This window comes from Triturus cristatus, chromosome 8, assembly GCF_964204655.1.
Source record: "Triturus cristatus chromosome 8, aTriCri1.1, whole genome shotgun sequence".
Classification (NCBI taxonomy): domain Eukaryota; kingdom Metazoa; phylum Chordata; class Amphibia; order Caudata; family Salamandridae; genus Triturus; species Triturus cristatus.
The window spans coordinates 1,333,599,485-1,333,622,381 of NC_140591.1; the positions used below are offsets into that span (position 1 = coordinate 1,333,599,485).

The 22,897-nt window shown below is 45.0% G+C and overlaps 1 protein-coding gene across 4 annotated transcripts in view; it reads left to right on the plus strand.

Annotated features, from left to right (window-relative positions):
• Positions 1-3,723: 3,723 nt before the first annotated feature.
• The window catches only part of CHODL (chondrolectin), a 344,320-nt gene continuing 325,146 nt past the window's right edge, over positions 3,724-22,897 (plus strand). For all 4 annotated transcript variants that reach the window (XM_085620545.1, XM_085620544.1, XM_085620543.1 and 1 more), the window contains exon 1: positions 3,724-4,096. In XM_085620545.1, coding sequence (XP_085476671.1) covers positions 4,018-4,096 — 79 coding nt within the window. In that variant the 5' untranslated portion in view covers positions 3,724-4,017. The remainder of the gene's footprint in view (positions 4,097-22,897) is intronic.

A 22,897-nucleotide genomic window follows, 5' to 3' on the forward strand; every position in this document is an offset into this window, starting at 1 on the left:
TTCTGGAACCAAGGACATTCTGCCTGGGAGAAGAGCTGCTGTGCTGTAGGAGGGACTGCCACTTTGCTACTTGCTCTGCTGTGTTGGCCAGCTGCCTGCTGCTTCTTGCCTGGGAGAGAGAGGGCCAGGACATGCTCTTTACATCCTTGAACCCAGGATTCACCAAGAGCTTGCTGACTCGCCTCCTGTTCTTCTGAAGTCTCAGAGACAGAAAAGACTTCTTGCAACTCACCTGATGCTGCTGGACTTTGTGAGTCCCACCATTGCCTGAAGGGCCCCCTCTGGTCCTGGACCTCAGAAGTGGGTTTTCCAGCAGTTTTAACTTTCAATTTCAAAGCAGAAGCAACTTTACACCACACAGTGCTGACACATTGCCCTTTCACATCGACGCAGCAGACGATCGACTACAACATTTCCAGCGCAGACGCGGCTTGACGATGACAACGATCCGATCGCCGAAGCCGCTCGATGACGACGGCTCGACTCAGCATTGACGCAGTACCTCCATTAAATAGCGCTCGACACCAAAGCTTCCATTGAAGGCGCGGATCGGCGCCGACCCACGCCTCCATCCACAGATCGACGGCTTCCAAGCACGGTTTTCACATTAATCTTTAAAAATTCATATCTCAACTTCTACTTATTGGATTTTTGTTGCTCTGGTCTTGGTTTAATCAGATAAAAAATCTCTATTTCCCTAAACTGTTGTGGAGTCTTTTGTGGTGTTTCCATTGAGTTACTGTAATTAAAGTGTGCACAAATACTTTGCACATTGCCTCTTATGTTAAGCCTAACTGCTCTGTGCCAAGCTACCAGAGGGTGAGCACAACTTGTTTTAGGTTGTGGATCTGACTTACCCTGACTAGAATGGTGATCCCTACTTGGACAGCGTCTTTACTCCTGCCGACTAGAGACCCCATTTCTAGCAGGAGTACAGTCTATTCTACTTATTACTGTGAGGTCTAATTGTTAGGGGCCAGGGTTATTAAACCTCCAATAGTAATTGACGTTCTAAGAGCTGAAGTTAGTCTGTCCACTGAGCACTGTTGCTGCCTGTTTCTAAAATGGTTGCATCTACATGTTCTTAGCTCAGTCCTCATTCAGACTGTTTTTAAATTGGCTGTCAGTCATGGTGCTTTATCAGCAATGGCGGAGGAGCGTCGTCTCACTGGCTCAGAGCCAGCAGCCAACAAATAAAACAATATTTTATTATTGTTTTATTTCTAGGCCGCTGGCTCAGCCAGTGTGTGCAGCGAGGGGAAGGGCCATGGCATGGGACGGGGGGGGGGGAGGAGTGCTATGTGCTCTTCCTAAATCGGCATGTGTATTTGGCTGGCCGTCTCAGGCCCACCAAAACACATATGTGCACTTAGGTTTCTCTAACCTGGCTGTATTGTACAGCTGGGTTAGAGAAACCCCACAAATCCCTGACCTGAGCAGAGCATCTTTTCAGCCCGCTCTGGCAGTGTGGGGATTGGACAGGGAGTCTGTGACATAGTCATAGTGTCTGCTGGGACATGAAGACCCAGCACCGAGGCGTGACGTGGGAGGTGGTCAGCAGCAGGTAAGTTTAACTTTTTTTTTTATTATTATAGTCCTTTGTCCCCCCACTCCCCGGCGCCCACTCCCATGCTCCCCCTACTCCTTCCCACTGCCCCACCACTGTTTGTATGTGACAGCCGCCCAGCCGTGGCCCCTGCAGGTAAGCGCAGTGGGGTGGTGGGGCTGGGTGGAGGGGTATTTTGACAGACGATGACGAGGGAAAATTAATTATTTATAAAATTTTCCCTCGCCATCGTCCGTCGAAATCCCCCCCAACCAGGCCCCACCGTGCTTACCTGCACGGGCCGCGGCTGTAGCCGCCACTGTGCTTTAGACTGCAACCTGGCGTCTCTAGTGTCCCAGAGGATCATGCATGACCTGCACCACCATCAGGTAAACCAAGAGGTAGATGCTAGATGTGTGCATCAAGCAGGACAGAACAAGGTGTGAACAAGGGGTGAAGGCTCACAGTCAACATGCTGAAGATGAGACGTGCATCTTCGTTATTGGTACTTGAGACTAACCCTGAGCGTAGTTTGCGTAGTAGCACTACGCGTAGCTACGCGAAGTGCACTCCGCACTATGCGAGATATGCGTAGCGCTACACGAACTGCGTAGTGCGCTGTTCGGGATGATTGCACAGTGCTGAATGCTTGTCCGCACTGTGCAATCATTGAAAACGGCCTCTTGCACAGTGCAAGCTGTCGTTTTCTGCCGCTCGAGTAGATTTTTACTTGAGCGGCAGCTTTCTCAACGCGGACTAGTAGTTTCTCATTGCGAGCGGTCGCGAGCATACGTGACCACTCGCAGTGAGAAACCTGACCTCCCCGCGTTGAGAATCTCGCTGGGAGGTTTATTTTCCACGCTCGCGATCGCCAACTTGATGTTGCTGATCGCGAACGAGGAAAAAGTCTCGCTGGGATGTCATTTTGCTCGCTCGCGGTCGCCAACTTGACATTGAGGACCGCGAGCGAGCAAAAAATGCCAACTACGCTACGCTACGCTACGCTACGCGTTTTTGCACTGTGCTACGTGCAGTTCGCGTAGCGCGAAGTAGCACAAACTACGCAAACTACGCGAGCGTAGCGTAGTTGGCCGCCCATGGTTACTTGAGACGGTAAGGACTGCTTCAATGGGACTCCCTGGCCTAGTATTTCCTGACAGTTCTACTCCAATACTGTTGGCCATTCTGGGCTGCCTGCAAGGCCAAAATGATGGGGATGCCCCAGAGAGGCAGCCATCTGCTATTAAACCACGGTCCTATGTGTGCTTTAGTTACAACTATAAAATACTTATAATGGTTTTAATGGGAACAATGACCGTTGGCTTATCGGAAAAGGGCCTTGTATTCGGATGGCACGGAAACGAACGTTAGTGGTATAGCCCCTTACACCAGCACACCTTCTGCAGAGGATTGTAAAAATGAACTTATGAAAACGAGCCATAAGAAAAGGGTTTACTTGCAAGTTTAGGGAAACAATTGTTACTGCAGCCACAGTTTTGATTAGCTGCGTTGGTCAACAGTTTGCTTCAGTGTTCAATGGCAATGCAAGTATGACATGTTTTAGCGCGATAACTAGTGTTTTCCTAAACGGTGTGAGTGCTCAGTGCACCATTGGATAATGATTTAAACCGAGAAATTTGGATATGATAAGCATAGACAAGTAACAGATGGAGACGGTTTCATAGGAACAATGGCTGTGACTACAAGCTAAGCGTTTATAGAGCGTAAATAATGATTTCCATATGCAGTTCAAGTTAAAGGGGGGTCGTTCATTTTAGATCAGGAACAAAATTGCTAGTTTTATTTAAATGGCCTATTCTTGACCTCTTAATTTTCACAAATTATTTACTGTTGATAATCGTCATCTTGTTTCGGCATGAAAGGCGCAAAAATGCAGCAGTCCAAATATTTCTATTTCGAACTGACGTGTTTGGAAAGTAAAATCTCTATTCTCAATTAATTGGTAAATATTACTGCAAGTGTGTCGAATGCGCATTTCGCAGTGACCCGTTCTCACAGTAGCTTTCCACCTAATGCTGAAGCTGTTCCAACCGGTTGTTTTATACTCCAGCCAGTTAGTAAAAAATCAATAGTAAGGGGCTGGTTATTATAGCTGAATGCCTCAAGCTGTCTATATAATGAGAAGCAGCTTGCAAAGTGTGTGTGCGTAAGACAGAGCGGGGAAGAGAGCCAGAAAGAAAGACGGGGGAGGCTGGACTTCGTGCACCAGCCGGGCTGCTGTTTTTCACAGCGTAAGACAGCGGCTGAAGTAGTGCCTGCGCACGAGGGAGCCCAAAACAAAAGCAGCGGTGGGCTTTTATGAAGAAGAAGCAGGAGTTGGTGTTTAAATTGGAGCTGCAGCCGTCGCACTCGGGAAGCACTCCCCCACGGGCTTTTGGAAACTTTCATTCCGCGCGAAGGTGCGCGAGCGCCTTCAGGACAGTGACAGCGCGAGACATTGGTTCATCGGAATGATTCCCAGAATGCTCCCCGCGCTGCTGGGCGCCATCCTCTGCTGGCAGAACGGCCATGCCCAGCATATAGTCAGCGGTGAGTACTGGCAGCAGTTTATGGGACGTGGTGCCCGTAACAACGAATATTATCATTGTACGTCCGTGGGATGGGCAGAGTCTCCTAAAATGGAGTGGGCTAAAATGCATGTATCTCTTGACTGGCTATGCTGAGACTGTAAAGTTAGGCTATATTACATGGCGACAGACAAATATCTGAACACTTCTTAGGTATAATACATTTTTGGAGAAAAAAGGATTTTCAATTGTGACATCACAAGTCTTAAGGGTTTGAAACTCATTTTTGTGCAGTGCAAGTTCTATAACTGGATGGCAGGTTGCAATTTGATGAAGAAATATTTCACAAGTAAGCGGAAGCTGCTGCTGCAAAAATGTCTCACCCAGCATGAAAATGTGTGCTTGTATTACATGGCAAATATCTTGATTAACTTTTTTTTCATTTAACTCAGTCTCAATTTAGTGGAATTGTTCTATTTTGAAGGAAACTAGAAATCTATAGCAGACAGTGGAGTTACAGTCACTCTCTGCAGGTATCATGCACACTTGAGGTACCGAACCATCGCCAGCCTGTTGGATCATTGCTGTACAGCCGGTGTATGTGATTAATTGAATGTTCTTTTTTTGTTTAGGCATATTTTATTTATTTACACCATATAAGTAGCAGACACACCAATGTGAAGTGGTTGTGAGATGCTAAGGGACAATGTGACATTGGAACTATTAGGAGGGGCGGCATAAGCAGGCCACTAGAGTTATGTGGCCAAAGAAGAAAGTATTATCTTGTTTTCAGTTCCAGGTTTATTCTATATTTTCAGTTTAACATCTATAAACATAGTTTTCCAACAGATCTATGTAACTTATTTCAAGTAATGTATGTTAAGAAAGTGTCTAACTACTGGACGTTTTTATATTTCAAACTACTGATGTTGAAGATGCGGCATAATGTTGAATACATCGCTGCTTCAAGAATGAAAACATGAAAAGCCAGTAAAAAGTCAAGCAAAACAGTTTATATCCTAGAACGAATCATTCTCTGTACACTGTCTGCCTTGCATTTGAAAATGGAGGGGGGTTGTTTTCTGTTTCAGACAAAAACCCTTTCCCAAGTTCATCAACTAGGAATAAAAGCACCATCTGGGGAGAAAGCTCCCCTTTGTAATGCCACAATGCACCCATCAATGGGTGAAACTCGATCAGTTCACTTTTGCAAAGTGCAACAAGTTACAGTGCTATAGTGCACTCCATCTGAAGAGTTTTAAATGCGTTTTGATTCGTTTGAGCTAGAAACGCTTGAACAGCAGGTGGAACATTATGTGACAATCATAATTATGTGGAATACTCCGTGGCCACATAATCACATAACTCCAGTAGCTCTGACCATAAATCTCTGTAGGAAATGGACACGATCCAATGACTGTGGTCATTACAGACTCGTAGAGACCGCACTGTGATTAGGAACTATAATAGTACTTAAGTTGCCCACTGTTTTAGTATTATCTGTGATACACTTTTCGGGTCACAGAAAGAATTGTACGTGTCCATGTAGTGTCAATAATCTTCTTAAAAAAATACAAATTAATAACCAATCCTCAAGTTGAGCCAAACTAAAAACACCAACTCAGAAGTCTGGCTTTTTCCACAAGGACTAACACAGCTGTTACAGAGCCAGGGCACTCTCTGTAATGCTTCCCCAGCACCAGCAAATGGCAAGATTGAAAATGGTGGCATTCATAGTGTAAGTTACAGTCTGGAGACGAGGTTACTCCACGTGTCAGAAAGTTATGATTTCCCACTATAACCAATCCCTTCTTTGCCAAAGTTGCAAAAGAGCTAAAGATTTGCTAACTAAAGGTTGTTCCCTTAAATAAGCCTGATTTCACCAAAGATGGGCAAACGACACCTTTTCATTAATGTGGCATTTAGCAGCCAGGAAGGGGTGCCCTCAGGGGAGACATACTACCGTACATTTACATTTCGTTTAATTAAGGACTCGGCTAGAGTGCGCATTAGAGTATTGAACTGTGGCCAGAGCTGTCACTGAACATTCACACCTTACTAGCACACAACTGCGCCTTCCATAGGCAGTGTCACACACAGTGCAGTGTACACAATGCAAATAGGCTGTTACTAATAATACGCATTAAGGTTGAAATGTAACACTGAACCATCTGCTTTTCAGCTCAGTTATGATGCCAGACTGAAGGAGATTGTGTGAAAGGTGTACTTGTCTCACAGCATGCAAGGTACAAGCTATAAACATAATTAATCTAGCTGACTTTGTAACCCAAGCAATGCTCATTTGCAGCAGGGCTTTCTGTGCTTTCAGTAAGCATGACATATGTCTGTTCCTTAGAACCAACGGGAGATTACAGTGAAACCACCCAAACAAGGGTCACAAATACACTGTATTGGAAACTCTGCATCAACTTTGATGCCAATATTATCACAGAAGGCAGAACATATTTGTGGATTTGAGAGCCAGCATCCTTTATTAGGACTTTGACATTTATTTTCCCTAGGTTATCTTCAGTCTGAACCTGCTGTGATGATAATGTGACTACAGCACAAAGCATTAACAGTCCACAAACCAACTGTCTCTCTCATCTCTCGTTGACTTTATGCTGGACTTTGCCCCTGTACAGTGCTCTGCTGCCATTTTGTCTAGGTTTGCGCTATAGAAGCACCACATATGTGACTTCTCTTTGCGATTCAACTATATCATTAATGAGATACTTCCTCAGAAAAGCCTGGTGATTTCGCGGAGAGCATTTAAAGTCTCAGACCGCTAGCCAACAGCACAATAGTTGCTAGCCACAATCTGAGATCGCCTCAACAGTTTTCTGGTTTAGACAGGAACATATTCAATGATACATTGAAATGCAGAAAATGAGAATTATTTCTGCTGACCCCCAATCAATTTTCTCCCTTCCTCATCCCTACACCCTTCACAAAGTTTTTCTAGTACTCTGTGCACCAGAGCCAACTTGATATCTATATTTGTTTTTTGAAATTCTTTAATATTTCCCTCTGATTTTGTATATTTTAATTTACAGTGTCACTGGCCGAAAGTATAAATAAAGGTTATTGTACTGAACAGAACTGACTGTCACGTGACTAAAGTGTAATCTTCACATTCAAACTTATATGAGGTAATAGCTACCTATTTATGTGACGCACCCAAGCCTAGATGTGAACATGAAATGCAGTCTATGCAGTATCTCATTACGATTTGGTAAAATCTAATGTCTTCATTGCATTCATCAACTGGGCCTCATGTATTTGGAGTGTTTATGCACTTTCTACCACACCATGTGTGAGCACTACAATCACTGTCTTTTTAGAAACAGCTGCTCATTTGAGCAGTGCGGATAGCACTTAAGATACACACACACAATCAACATCTGGCTCTTGTATTTCCTCGTCACATAAAAACACTTACATTTATTCAGAAACTCACCAAAACAAAAGATAACTGTATTGTGAAGTGGTCACTTGATTGAGCCTGTTCAAGGGAGGTATCAGCAGGTCCAATGTGCTAACATCAACTGGCACTTTGCAATAGCGAACACAAGCCTGTGGTATCCATGTGTAATTTGTGCCTGTTCTTAGATAATGCAGTGATCAGGGAAGTGCTATGACTCATTTGAAGCCATCTGATGAGGAATCTATAAAATGGATACTGCCACTTCGAGTTCAAATAAGGATTAAGGACCTGATTCAGCGAAATGGGGAAAACTTCATGTCTTTTCTTTCTCATACACACCCTAAAAATAGGATCGCGTTTGTGGTACTTTATATTTCAATTTGATTCCTATTACAGCAATTGTTTTGCTCCTAAAGTTAAGGGACAAGTTGACTGTGAGAAATCTATTAGGACATTATTGAATACCAACGTTTTGATCGCTTGTGCATGAATTTGTTTGTATATATTCCCAGATTTCTAATGACTGTCCATGACCCCTAGTTTAGGAGTGTGCACATGACTTGATTTTTGCCAGTGGCTGGGCACTGTAATTTATTATTGTAGTCTGGGATTTGTCATCCAATCAATCACACATTTATAGAGCATGGCAAATCACCCGTGAGGGTCTCAAGGCACTTGAGATGTTGCCTGCTGCATGGTGGTGTGATCATTCAAACATCCACGTCTTAAGTTCTTTCCCTAATTGCAGGATTGACGGTGCGGTCGTGAGGTGCAGGGAGAGGTTGTTCCATGACTTGGCTGCCAGGTGCATAAAGGAGCACCCTCCGCTGTTGGTTCTGTGGATCTGTGGGGTGTCTGCAAGGGAGAGGGAGGAGGATTGAAGGTATCTGGTCGGTTAGTGGCAGGTCAGGTGCCTGTTGTGGTATGCTGGTCCTTCGTTGTGCAGTGCCTTGTAGGCGTGGGTTAGCATCTTGAACTGGCATCCCTTCTGATTCGGGAGCCAGTGTAGTTTCTTGAGATGGGGTGTGATGTGGGTCCTTCTGGGGTGGCCAAGGATGAGTCTTGCCACTGAGTTCTGTGTTGTATGGAAGCTCTGCAGGAGGAGTGCAGGGATTCCTACATAGAGTATGTGTCTGTAGTGTAGTCTGCTGGTCATGAGTACCTGCATGACAGTCCTTCTGGTGTTGACTGCTACCCACCTGAAAATCTTGCAGAGCATGTGAAGGGTGCGGAAGCAGGCGGATGAGATTGTGCTGACTTGTTTCTTCATGGATAGCTTGCTATGCAGGATGACACTGAGGTTGCGAGCATGGTCTATTGGAGCTGTGAGGCTGGCCGAGGTCCGTGGGCCATCACAAGTCTTCTATGGTGAGGAGTTGTTACCAAAGATGAGGACTTCTGTCTTGTTCATGTTGAGTTTGAGACAGCTGTCCTCCATCCAGTCTGTGACGTTCATCATGCATCTGTGGAAGTAGGCTTTGGTGGTTGAGGGGTCTTCAGACAGTGAGAGGATGAGCTGGGTGTTGTCGGCATAGATGTTGTTGAGTTTGTGAGATCTGATGGTGTCAGCCGGGGGAGGGGGTCATGTAGGTGTTGAAGAGGGTGGGACTGAGGGACGATCCTTAGGGGACTCTGCAGATGATCTTCTTGGGCTCTGAGGTGAACGGTGGATGAAGGATCCTTGGGTTCTGCCAGTGAGGTACGAGGTAATCCATTTGAGGGCGTCTCCCTGGATCCCAATGTGGTGGAGTCTGTTGATCAGGATGAGATGGGAGATGGTGTCAAACGCGGCGGACATGTCCAGGAGGATGAGGGCTGCCGTTTCTCTGCAGTCCAGGAGGTCTCTGATGTCATCGGTGGCACGAAATCCAGATTGGGAGGGGTCCAAGAGACTGTGGACTTCTAGGTGCTGAGTGAGTTGCTGGTTGATCGCTTTCTGGAGGACTTTAGCTGTATAGGGGAGCAGGGAGATGGACCGGTAGTTCTTCCTTTTGGCTGGGTTGGTGGATGTTTATTTGAGAAGGGGCCTCACTTCCGCGTGTTTCCAGTCCCCCAGGAATGAGGGCACGGTGATGGAGCTGTTCAGGACCTTCCTGAGCTCATCGCCAATTGTCTTGCACCCGCGGTTGAAGACGTGGTGGGGGTGAAGACCTGTGGGGGCTCCAGAGTGCACTGAGTTCATAATAGAGATGGTGTCTTTCATGGTGAGGCGGTCCCAGTGGGTGAGCAGGAATTTAGGGTTTGTGTTCATGGGTGTGAGTTGGTTGATACTGTCGGCGGTGGAGGGTTGGCATTTGTAGTTTTAGAAGATGACTAAGATCTTGTTGTGGAAAAAGCCAGCAAGGTTGTCGCGCAGTTACTCGCAAGGTGTAGTGTCGTTCTTGTTGGTTGCAGGATTGGGGAACTTCACAATGGCGAAGGGTTCCTTGCTGTGGTTTGTGCTAGGTTCAATGTGGTCTGTTAGGGTGTTCGTTTTGCTGTCTTTCAGGAGGCGCTGGTATTGGTTGAGAGGTCCTGAAGGTGGTGCGTCCTTCTGTCTTTTTGCTGATGTGCCACTTCCTTTCTAGTTGCCTGCAGTTGCTTTTGGTGGAGTGCAGTCCCTCGGTGAACCATCCTGCTCTTTTGATTGGTCCTTTGGCTTTGACTGTCTTGGCAGGGACGATGGAGTCGGCGCATTCTGTGATCCACTGGGAAGCGTTTCTTCTGCCTGTTCTGTGTCATGTATAGGGTCTGGGAGGTGGGAGCCAAGAGTGTTGTTCCACTGGTCTTCTGATACCTTTTCCAGTCTCTGTGTGTAGATCTGAGGGGTGTGGTGCCGGAGTAGGTGAGTCTTGAGATAGTGAAGTGGATGCTGCAGTGGTCAGGCCAAGTGAGTTGTGTGACATGGTTGTACCTGACACTGCTGCTGGAGGTGAATATGGGGTCTAGTGTGTGTCCTGCAAAATGTGTAGGGTCTGTGACGAGCTGCTTGAGGCTGATGTTGCTCATGCTTTCCAGGATGTCAATGGTGTTGGCATCACTGGGGTCGTCGAGGTGGAAGTTGAGGTCTCCTAGGAAGATGTAGTCAATTGGCAATAGGGCGATGAGGTCAGGTATGGTGTCACAGAATATGGGGTGTGGTCCTTATGGTCTCTAAACAAGGGTGCCTCTGATGGTGCTGTTTCTGTCTGTGCGGAGTTGGAAGATGAGATGTTGCATTATTAAGATCGGGTCTTCTGGAGATGTCGTGTAGCAGATGGTGTCCTTGTAGAGGATTTACCATGAGACTTTGACCCAAAATAAATTAAAGAAAGCCAAAAAGGGAGATAGGAAAACAGTGACAAATGGAGAAACAATGAGGAAAGAAATACTAGAGGAGTGAAACAGAAAGGTAGGAAGAATAGGGTAGTGAAAGAGGCATTACATAGAACTAAGACATGGTAACCTTGTATTTGTCAGCCCTGACATTAAACAGCTGGTGGTTCGTAGGAGAAGAGCCCCTGTGCTTAATTATTTATTTATTTATTTTTACAAATTAAGTGCTTTGGTGTACATATTGCATATTTGGAAATCCTGGCCCTAAATCCAAACCTGTGTAGCTGAAACTTGATTTGTGATCACAAAACCTATTGTGAACCAGTTTCCTGAATGTTTACAGCTTTTAGAATTACTTCTCCTAATCTGTGCCGAGACAACCCTGAGCACTATGTCCACTGTGACCTTGCACCTTACTCCACCTGAGAAACGGTGCCCTAGTGCAAACAAGCATCTCCACTAGGTCTCATCTTTGATACATGCTTCTTAGGTCTCGTCTGAGCCAGCGTGCACGCGCTGCTCTGCGAGACTTTTAGTAAGGGCTTTTCCACGCTAAACACATGCCCGTGCATGTGCTTTTTTTTTAGCACCCGGAATTGGCCTTTGCATGCGTCTTTCTAAGAAAAGACTTCACGCAATTGATCCAAGGCGGGTGCATGTCCCACCTTCGCTGTGCCCTGGCCTAGCCTACCCGGGAGCGAGCAGTGGCCTGGCACTGTGCCAGCTGCATTCCTGACATTCTTTGCCATGCGTGTGCACTACTCGCGGGCTTTTTTAAATTTCCTTTTAGCGCACACACGCACACATCTCCTGGGCTTGTTTCAGAGGTGTCATGTGGCCCCAAGTCATGAGTGTCATTTATGGCCAGTTCTGGCTTTTTTAGGAAACCGAACTTTGACTTTGGAACTTGTGGGTCCATGCAAAGACGAAAGATGACGCTAAAAGTCTCAGCATTCAAATTGTTGTTGGTTAAATGGCCAGGTCCGGCTGACGGTCATAATATATGGCTTATTTGGCAGCCAGCTAGGCAGTGATTGCTTAACTCTACCGCAGTCACGTCATCCCTCCCTTCCTCCCTCCTCCTTCAGCAGAGACGAGCATCCTAGTGAATGAACAGTGACAGTCTACTCTTTGCCTCATCTCTCCTTAAGAGGTTACTGTGGCTGCCTCTTTAGCAGATCTTGCCATCCTCACGAGGATTGCAGACACCGCGGAAGGCCTCGTGTCTGTGATGTGGGACCCAGCGTCTCCAAAAAGACTTTTACCACAAGTTGCCGCAGGCTGAGGGAGCTGGCGCCAATACCTGCCCTACTCACGCCGCCATTTACGGGCATGGATCGGTCTCTTCTGTCCCAGCCTCCATCTCAGCCATGTGGCTTCTTCCATAGCATCTCCGCTCTGACATCTGCCTTCCTGGGCCGGGGGTGGCCTTTGATCTGAGCGCCTCCAAGCTCACACCCCTGTCACGGTATCTTAAACAGAGATTGGCGGGGAGGTCATTTTATTTAAAAAAGGAGGCTGCAAGTGCGGCAGCCGGCAGGCCAGCAGAGAGGCAGGACCCTAGGCTGGCTTGCGGCACATCTCCCTCACTCGTGGTTTACTGGCTACTGAGTGGAAATGAACCAAAAACTCAAATTAGCCAGTAACTCAGCCAGACACGCTTCATTGCTGGATGGGCTTTGAAGTCCCGTTTTAACCACCTATGAAACCAAAGAGTGGGCATAGCTGGGAGTCATGGACCCTAAAGCAGGCAATGAAACCAGACCGCCAGCCGGTATTAAAACTCTGTTATAAATGAAGCTCCAGGCGCCTTTCAGACCCCTGGACTCCTGGTGTCACTGCACCTGCCACACCAATGTAATTTACAGGTCTTCAAGTTCCTCATTCTATTCGTCTTTCATTCTCGCCTCCCTATCTCCACACTGCTCTCTTTCATCCATTTAATGCTCTCCTCTAACCCCTTCCTGTCTCTCTTTTACTTCTTCTGTCTCTCACTCACCCCCATCTTCTCTTCACTCCTCACTTCTGGTTCCTTCTTTTCCTTTTCCCTTGCCCACTTTGCTCATCCATATCTGCTTTCTCACTTAACCTTATCTCCTCTCATACTGTTACCGCCTCCTGCCCTCCTCCCCCCTCCCCTTGTCTCGCCCTATCCTTTTCTTTCATCCCTTTCATCTCTTTTTCTTTATTCCCTTTTCCTCTCCTCCCTTTGTACCCCCTTCCCCTAAAGGTCAACACAGCCAAGCCCCTGATGTGCACTGTGCGAAAGCTGATGGAATGCAGCACAGAAGATGTATACACAACAACACCAGGGGTGGTATACTTGCCAGTGCTTCGTAAAAATGTAAACAAAGTCTGTTACACACCTAGCACTGTGCTCGCCCCCTTACCTTTTGAAGTGCATGAACTCTTTCTTCGGGTTGACCCATGAAGTACAAAACAAAGGACATCCTCCTTTAAGTTATGCACGTGCGTTGTTGTTCATACGACCGGCTGGACTTATTCAGAGGAAGCCAGAACAGAAACAGTAATGAAATGTGACCGGTACTATCATTGAACGGAACGTTTAAGGACATATTAATGGCATTGTTATCATGCTCAGGGCTGCACTGCTCCTAGCTACAGCATGGCCATTCACCAGTGGCAGATGAAGTAACTGTAGATGTTGTAGCACCCAGGAGAATGTGCTGCATGGCTAAATACTTATAAGATCCCAAAGGCGAGACCTATTGACTATGCCAATGCTTGTTCTCTTTTGCTTTCTATGTAAGAGGTGCCCAAACCACCAGGGGACGTTCATTATGTGGTCCATGTGTGCATCAAAGACACCAAAGCGTTTCCATGTATCTCAAAAACGATCCGATTCTCTACGAACATTTTTGGAAGGAAAATGTTTATCTTGTTCAGATGATTGTTTGTACACGTGACCATGCTAGTTTACACAACAAAACCCTTTATATGCATACAACAAGCAGTAAACTAACAGCCCAGTTTTCAAAGCACATTGCCATTCTACAGGTTGCTAGGAGTTGATGAACATATTATTTTGACATCTCCAAAAATACCACAGACACTCCTGGAAGCATTGACAGTTGAAAAATTCCAGTCCTACCTATAGTGAATAATTGCGTGTGTAAAAACTTAACAAAAGTGTGTTTGTGCATACTAACCTTTTTGTATGTGTTCTTTCACCATTTCTCTCTGGAGATAGATTTAATCCTGCCGTTGACAGTAGTAAATCTCTGATGGTATCCAGGGTGGGATTGTGCGTAACAAAATTTAGTGAATATACAAAAACATGTACGTTTTTGGCTTTTCACCTATTTTAAAGATCTTTCCCGGCCTGGAATGTCTACTCATTGCCCCTGAGTGTAGGTACATAGACCACACGCCTGTATATTATCACGAGTAGATCTATTTATGAGTTTAAATTACAATTTTGGGAATTTCAATCGTGATTTCCCACTCGTGAATGTGACCTAAGCTAGATGGGACCCTAAATGTGACTCGAAAGCAATTGTTGTGCACAAAAAATATAAAATAAATATATTAAAATATCATTGTCACCTGGCTTCCAGTCAAAGATAGCATGCAGCACATTTTTTATATTCCATATTGCTTTATTGAGGAGTTTAAAAGATGTCAATGTTGTACGACTGGAACCGTGAAATGAAAATTCCTGTGAGCATGCTGGGCGAAAACTGCTGAGTGCTACTGAGCTCTCAGTGCTGTCCGATGACATCATGAAAAGCATGAAGTGATGAGAGTGCAGTTTGTAAAAATGCAATTACTTTAAGTACCCATTGGGCACCAGCGAAGCAAGGTAATCACATTACTAGTCATTTAGCAGCCTCCATATTAATCAGGGGTATTCTGCTCTAATGACTGCTGTTTGTTTCACTGCAGCAGTGTCTGGTTTTTCTTACGTCTGTCAGTGTGTGTTTTATATGCTGATGCGTTCTAATCGATGGCAAACTTATTCAGTAATCATGCACATTTGAATATGTAAATAATGCATACCTTATGGTGCCATGATATTTAGAAATGTTTCTTCACATGGTAGACAGCCCTGTATTCTCTCTTAAGAGCAAGCAATTGTTTGCTGAGAGTTCACAGCTGCACACTTTATATCAGCTGCTCCACAGACGCACACGGGTACAGTTTGCAGTCCTTGGATTGCTCGGTGTCTAGTCCTTCAGGCGGGGAATGCTCCCTTTGCTGGGAGCTCACAGAAGGGGTTATCAGGCAGAAAAGCATGATTGGAATGGCATGCTATATAATATCCGGTCCTGTCACGAGTTCACAGTCTCTGCAGGTTCATAATGCCCTGCCTCAGGAGGGGGCAGGGACCCTCTCCAAATTCAGATGCAGTCTTTGAATAGTTGGTCTCAGGGACTCTCCATGAGCCCTGCTTTTCATTAACTGTACATCAGCTCCTGAAAGTTGCACAGCTGCCATATCCCAGAGGCCCTTCAGCCCATCATCGGCCTCGGTAATATGACACATGTACACAGAAAAGCTATTCACTCATTTGCAAGAGAACATGGACCATGCAAGTGGGAGAACCCCATCTTCGCATTGGGCTGCGACCAAATGAATGAGAACATCCAGAAATGACCACAGAAGTGCCTTTGGCTCTTTAAGAAATATTGACGCATTCCTAGTGTTGCGGGATCAGTTTTCAGGTGTGGGATGCTGCCATCAGTTTTATGTCACTGAAGTTATGGGGATTGTTGAAAATGCACTTGTCACTCAAAAAAAACACAAGTGTAGCAAATGAGCCGTTAACAGGAGAGCAGTATTGGTTTGGAATGTAGCATGTGGTGCATTTGTGGAGCACATTGCTGCAAATATATTACCAAAGCATGGTGTAATAGCGAACTGTCATTTACAAACTGCACATTTCCCATTGAAACGGCCGCTAAATTTGCAATGACATGCAATCTTACTGGTAAAACGAAATAGGGCACAAACAAGAGCTAATGAGGGGGGTTCAGTCAGTATTTATCACGTGTGCATCACTGAGTTTAGTTTCTTGGTTTGATCGTAATACAACATTTATTTCCATCACACTTGTAAAACTCTCATCATCTTTTGGCTTTTCCCTATTATGACCCATGTCCCTTTCTGTCTGTTGGTTCCTTGTATCCATCCTTGCCCTATCTTTTGCTTGGACATTGACTAAACCAACTATATACACACACACACACACACACACACACGCACACACGCACGCACACACACACACTCACACACACACACACACACACACACACACACACCTCTGAAGACAGGTGTACATGGCCAGTAAGGGTTGCTAGTTGGGTAGCCTGAGCCTCAGCACCCAGGAGAAACACCAAAACCAAGGTATGGCTGCTCTTCTACCAAATCTTGCCATGCTGCTGCTGAGATGTGATTATTCTGTGAGGAAGCTTTTACAGCAGTTATGTTTTATGAGGACATAATAAACAGGCTCTCTTTAATTAATGTTTGCTCCTTCATCCCTTCACCCAGCAGTGCCCTCTGGTCCATGTTCTCCCAGGGACCTAGAGTGGTTCCGTACTGGGCACAGCACTGCTTCTCCAGACACTACACTGCTTTCCCTTTGGATCGTTCTCCATTCCTGGATTTTGAGTTCATTTTCTGACTGGACCTTGAGCTGCTCCCCTGCTGGATGCTGTGCTTCTCTCTCTACTTGACCCTGCCCTGCTCTCCCAAGACCTTGTACATCAACTATCCCTGATTCTCCTCCATCCATATACCCTTCACCACTCTCCCAATCCTACTCATCTCCACCAGTTCACACTGAAAATGTCACTGCTCAATCCACCATGGATGCTCTGCTGCTACCCCCAGCACCCAGGTAACTCCCCAAAATCCCAGGCTGCTCCCCACCTCCAGCTCATTGTGCTATTCCCTAGTCCTTTGAAACTGCACTGCTCTCCTACCATGCAGCGCTAACCTTACTCCTTTTGACCCTGGCTGCCCTCCCTTACTCAATGTGCTAATCCCTCCTTCGATCATAAATTATTCCCTCGATGTCCAGTTCCAACAGACACTGCTCAGCATTACAAGACATGGCACTGTTTCTCATGAAACCTACACTGCTCCCTCTGTGCCCTGAAGTGCTCTACGCCACATGCTGCCCTGGGCCCTAGCCCGGGACTCTGCTCCACTCACCCCCTTTCCCACTGTGCTGCCACCTTTGATCATTCAATACACACTTCACCCAGTACTGCTCGGACAATCTTTTCCACTTGGAGTCTGAACGTCTTCTCCTTGAAGCCCGCACTGTTCTAGCATCACCCCAGAGGGCCAAGTTTGATGCAAGGGTTGGCAGCTTGCATTACTCTACCTGTTGGGAGAAAGACGACCTTGTACTGTTAGGCCCATGCTGTACTTGTGTGTTGCTGTTTGCCCTTTAATCGTGCTGTGCTTCCATAGTTTGATGCATTCTACACTGTACTCCCTTTGACCATGTGCCACTCCCTACTGGGATCCTATGCTGATTTCCCCTTGAACCCAGGCTCTTTGCTGCTCCCCTATACAACATGCTGTTCCCCTACATTGCTCTAGCAGGGTCATTGCTTATTTTGCCAAAAACAAAATAAAAAAGGCTCAACATTTTTCTTAGGAGACCTTCGTCAACCCCGATGAATACCAAAGCTGACAAATCAGAAGGCTGCCTAGACTTGATCCAATTTCCTGCCTCTTTCTTCCATCACCCTAAACTTCCTGTCTCTTTATCTCATATACGCAAATTATTTTTCTTCCTCCTACCTGCTCTCTCCCTTTTTACTGTTTATATATATATCTCGGTCCTTTTTATTTTTTACTGTTCTGCCTTTCTCCTTCTTGCTCAATGTATGATGAGGAAAAATAAGTCATGGTTTCCAAAAATGAGTACTGGCACCTACCACTTGCAACCACTGCACAAATTAAGTACTACTAGCACTCCTCAAGAATCCCAATCATCATACGAATGTTGGAAGCTTTCATGACTATAGCTTCTTGTAAGGGAAGAAACCTTACATTGTTGGGGCCACCTGTTGTACCTTAGAGGTCTAACATAATTTCAGTAGGGTTAGATCTATGCAAGAATTTCAGAATAGTTTCTAAAAAGTATTTTTTTTATACAGTTGATATAAACATGACTTGTTTGCATAATCAGTGGATATTTCCAATGTCCTATATTAACTCTGCCCGCCTGGACCCATGTGTGAAGCCCTGCAGCACCTGCTCTGTTGGAGAAGGAAGCTTGCATTTCCAATCCATGAGCATACCTGCCAACTTGAATAACAATTTCACAGTGAGGAGGGGGCGGGGCCTTGTGCCAATAAGTACCTACAAGACACTTTTGAACCCCACCCTGCCCCCAAGCCCCTCCCCCCAAAGAAAAAAACAGCTTGCTGAGGCTGGTGCCGATGTCCTGGGGTGTTTTCACAACCCTTAATGGACGTCAGCAGTTCAAAGCCTCGGAAAACAAGCTGGAAAACCACTATTTACAATTGTTTTCAGCTGCTTTTCCCTGCCACCGTGTGATACTGGCTCCTCACCTGGAGACCGTGTGATGGTAGCCAATATCGCATGTCACACGGTAGCACCGTGTGAGTTGGCAGGTATGCATATGTGGTCCTGTTTCTTTTGGTTGGGGTGGTTGTATTGCTACTTCCCACGTGGGGTCTGCTTGTGTGCACAAGAGAAGCTTGTACTCTGTGTTACAGAAACTTTAGAAGAGCTTTTCGTTACTCAAATGCTAAAATAACTGTGATTGCAAATGGCGTGTTCAGACTTGCCAACTTGTGAAACCTTTTCACCGTGTGAGTAGTAGGCAGTCCCTTGAAAGGGGCAGGGCTTAGTGCAGAGCACAGCCCAAGGCACTTTTAAATTCAGTGCATCTAAGCCTCTCCATCCCACCACTAATCGCCCCTCCCCCTGCCAACACCAAAAACAAAGCTTTTGAGGCTGGTGCCGATATCCTGGTGAAGTTTCACAACTCGGAAGGGACATCGGCTGAGCAGAACCCCCAGTCAATTTCCTGGAAACCTGCTCTCTGCAGGGGTTTCCAGCTAATTGTGTGCACACCGTATGATATCGGCCAAGTGATATCAGCTCCTCGCAGAGTGACCGTGTGATGCGAGCCGATATCATGTGACACACAGTGGCAACGTGTGAGTTGGAAGGTCTGCTTGCTTCTTTTGTTTTGATTAGTTCACCTACACAGGGCTTGACTTCTATACTGAAACACTATTCTTCCTTGTATTCTTAAAGGCATCGTGAATCCCATGTTCATTGTGCACCTTCTCCACGACTCTGAAAATCAGTGGAGAGTTTTGAGACCTCAGTAGTTGACGTTCGAAATCACTCTGTTCTGTAAGGCAAAAGGCCCTGATGCCCAAACAATATTATTGATAAAAATCACATAGTAATACATTGCTCTAATGGTTATTCTCGTTTTAGACAGTCACTTTTGCTGCATGACTGCAATTTGGTATGCTCTTACTTTTATGGGTTTTAATAATTGTTCACACCCTTAAAACCGGGTACATTTCGACCAAAGTTTCTACTACTACTTAACGAGTTATCTGCTCCTATCTCATCTTCTCAGGAGCAACCTGTTTATACTTCCATCTGCTCACTCATTTATCACTCATACATCCATTCATGCACTCACACATCCATTCACCCATTAATCCGGCAGTCCATCTATGAACTCTACCACTCACTTACCCTTACTGCACTCTAGTATTAAACCTTCATTTTTGCATTCAGCAATCTCACATTTACAGACTCGAATAGCACTGATGAAAAAGTGTCATTTATAGAAAAAAACAGACTTATTGGCTTCATCCGTGTTTATTATTCTCCACCTCTTAAATATGTACACTATTGCACTGTGATATCATTATTGCATCATTGAACAAGAAAAAATAATGTACAATTTAAATAAAGTGTGTTTTGTCCCTATACTGCAGCAGGAATAAAGCTGCAGAATTATAAAATAACATTTGAAGTGCATATGAGCGAGCTTGATAATGTAATGCATCCATGCTGCTTCTTAAACTGCTCTGTTGACCTCAAACAACGATTTCTATGCTGCCATCTTGTGAATCAATTGCAAGGAACTTGTTTTCCATCTTTTGCTCTTTTATGCCTATCTCCTACGTTTTATTCCAGTTTGCTGCAACTGCCACAAATTCAGCTTTTTCTACTTTTTGCAATTTAGCACACTTCTTTGTTCGCACGGATGCACAGCAATTTATGGTGCTGCTCTTGAACAAGACGAGGAAGAAGATTTGTTGTGATGGGGTTGCTTCATATTCTGTTTGAGTTATGGTGATTTGAGATTTTCATCAACACTCTCTTGTAAATCTCCTTTTTTGTGTGTGTACGACAGCAAGATTTACAGGTAAAGAAAATTAAACAATAGATTTCAAGCTTAAAAAAGAAAATAAAATAGAAAAATGAGCTGAAGAAAGTATAAGTCAATATAGTGTGAAAGGGTGTTACTGTATTCATGATCTCGCCTAGTTATTGCCTTTAAGACACAACTTTTCAGAAACATAAGGGAGTTAAACGAACCCGTGCAACTTTTGTGATACAGAGGGAGGTCTCCTTTGATAGCGCCACCGGTATACCCTCATCTCCCAGGGCATCAGACATTGATAATGCATGTACTTTTACATTAATGACAGACCTCATATACACTATGGCCACTGCCATGCAGGGCACCCCACATCCTTAGGGAGATCAGGAGGCCCACCACTAGACAATAATAGCAGCTCCAGAAACCTGGAGCTAAGCTGGCTTCAGATCAGGGTGTTTCTAAGGGTTGCAAACTATGGTGAAGAAGTTATGCTTTGGGTGTCAGGAATCTGAATTCTCCCAACACCCTATCAATGGGGTCCCAATTATTTTGGGTTTTGCTACTGATTATTATATTAATGTTTTCGTTCTATTCTTATATTCCGATCGCTCCAAAAAGTTGTCTGCACATTTTTTACATTGCTTCTAAATACTCTTAAAATGTTCACATTGTGCAGATAATATTTTCACATTGACCGCCTAAATGAAACAACATTAAACTGTTCGAAGGCATCATGACTGTTTTTCTTTTTAACTTGAAGAGTTTTCTCCTTCCCTTGTATTCCCATTTCGGGCGCCCAGGCAAAATGAAAGTTTGATTCGTCATCCACGAGACTAAACAAGAACATTCGTCTCCCATGAAGGTTTTTTTGTTCTGGTATGGCACTCCTGCTAGAACAAGATAGATCAAGGATGACTTTCACAGTACTGAAGACAAAGGTGAGATAAAAGCCTGGTGACAGTACAAATTGTACCAATATTTTAATACTATCACTCCTGCTTCTGTTGGACAACAAGGCAGGGCACAGATCACTGATAATCAGCATGATGTGAAATAGGCTGCCCTAATGTAGTAGGTGCACATTACAGTATATACATGTCCCTTGGCAAAATTGCTGCACAAACTATAACGCCTCACTAAACATTTTATTCATCTACTGTACCCCACTCCTAAGTATCGCCAGTAACTCCCGAACTCAGGTGGCAGTCACTGTACTCATTCATTAGGTCAAAACTTCAAGTATTTTAACCTTCCATCCCAACTTACTGTCTTCGCAAAATATCAACTTGCCCCCACCCCCAACCTCCCAAATGTTTGCCTGCCCCAACTGTCAATCAAACTGTATTTGACCCTGAAAACGAACTCTGCCTCGCCCTACCCCTGCTCCATTCGCGACAACCATACACACATTTCTCCCTTTTTCTTGTGCACCTACCTATCCCATATAGCTACCTCATACCAATGCACACCCCATCCCATGTTACGTTCTTCTATTTTCTGTACTTCCTATACACCCAGCCACTGTGTCATATCCAATAAATGGTGGCTGGGGACCCACACCTAGCTCCTAAGGTTTCCCCATAGCCTCACCCTTCCTTCCCCTGTCTAATCCTACTCTTCACCCTAATGGGCTCTGCCACATGCCCAACCTTCCCAGGGGGCATACCTCCCAATGTCGTCTGCCCCTAATGGGCGAGAATGCACATCACAGACCACTGACAACCAGTATGATGTGAAATAGCCCACTTTAATGAGCCAAGTGCACATTAAAATATAAACATATCCCTAGGCAAACTTGCCATACAAACTATAATGCCTCAGTAAACATCTTATTCATCTACTTTACCCCATCCCTAAGTACTACCAATAGCTCACTAACTTGGGTGGCCATCACTGAACCCATTCATTAAGTTCTATTTTTTTATTGTTATAACCTTTTTTTATTGTAATCTCGTAAAACGTACAACACAACATTACAGGCTTGCAGTAGTACACGCTACACTTGTAAGCAGCATCAATGATATTTATACACAATACAATGCAATATGTGTTTCTGTTTTATCTCCAAGCAGAGCACAACATATTACACAGTGAGAGGTTTGAAGGCACTGGTATGAGCCTGTTGGTAACTCTGTTAGGGGTGTCCAATAGTCTCTGGGTTTGGATTTTGTTGGAAGTTCCTCTTCATAGGTTTGCAGAGTGTCTCTACAGTATGCCATATCATGTAACCATTGTTTACTAGTGGGGTATTTCTTGCCATTTCAATACATTGATACCCTTCTCTTCGCCAATAATAGGGCTATTACACAAAGCTTACGCTTAACTGATCATAGTTTTGTCACAAGTCCCAGCAGGCACACACGAATGGTACATTCTACTTTGGTATCTAATACCGCACCAAGTGTCACAGTTATAGCTTCACGGTATTTGCGTATATGAGGGCAGTGCCATGCTAAGTGTGTAAAATCGACATTATCTGTTCCACATCTCTTACAACATGCATCAGGACGGAGACCGCATTTTTTTTAATTTAGTCGGTGTATGATATGTTGGTGCAGGTATTTGTAATGTATTATGCGCAAGTTACCGTTTGGGGTGAGCATGTCGGTCAGAGTGCAGCAAGTAGTCCAGTCCTCTTCAGTAAGAGTCGAATCTAATGTAATGTTCCATCTTTCTTGCGCTTTATGTGTATTACCAGCTATGTCTTCTTGCAACAGCCTGTAGAGTTTGGTCAC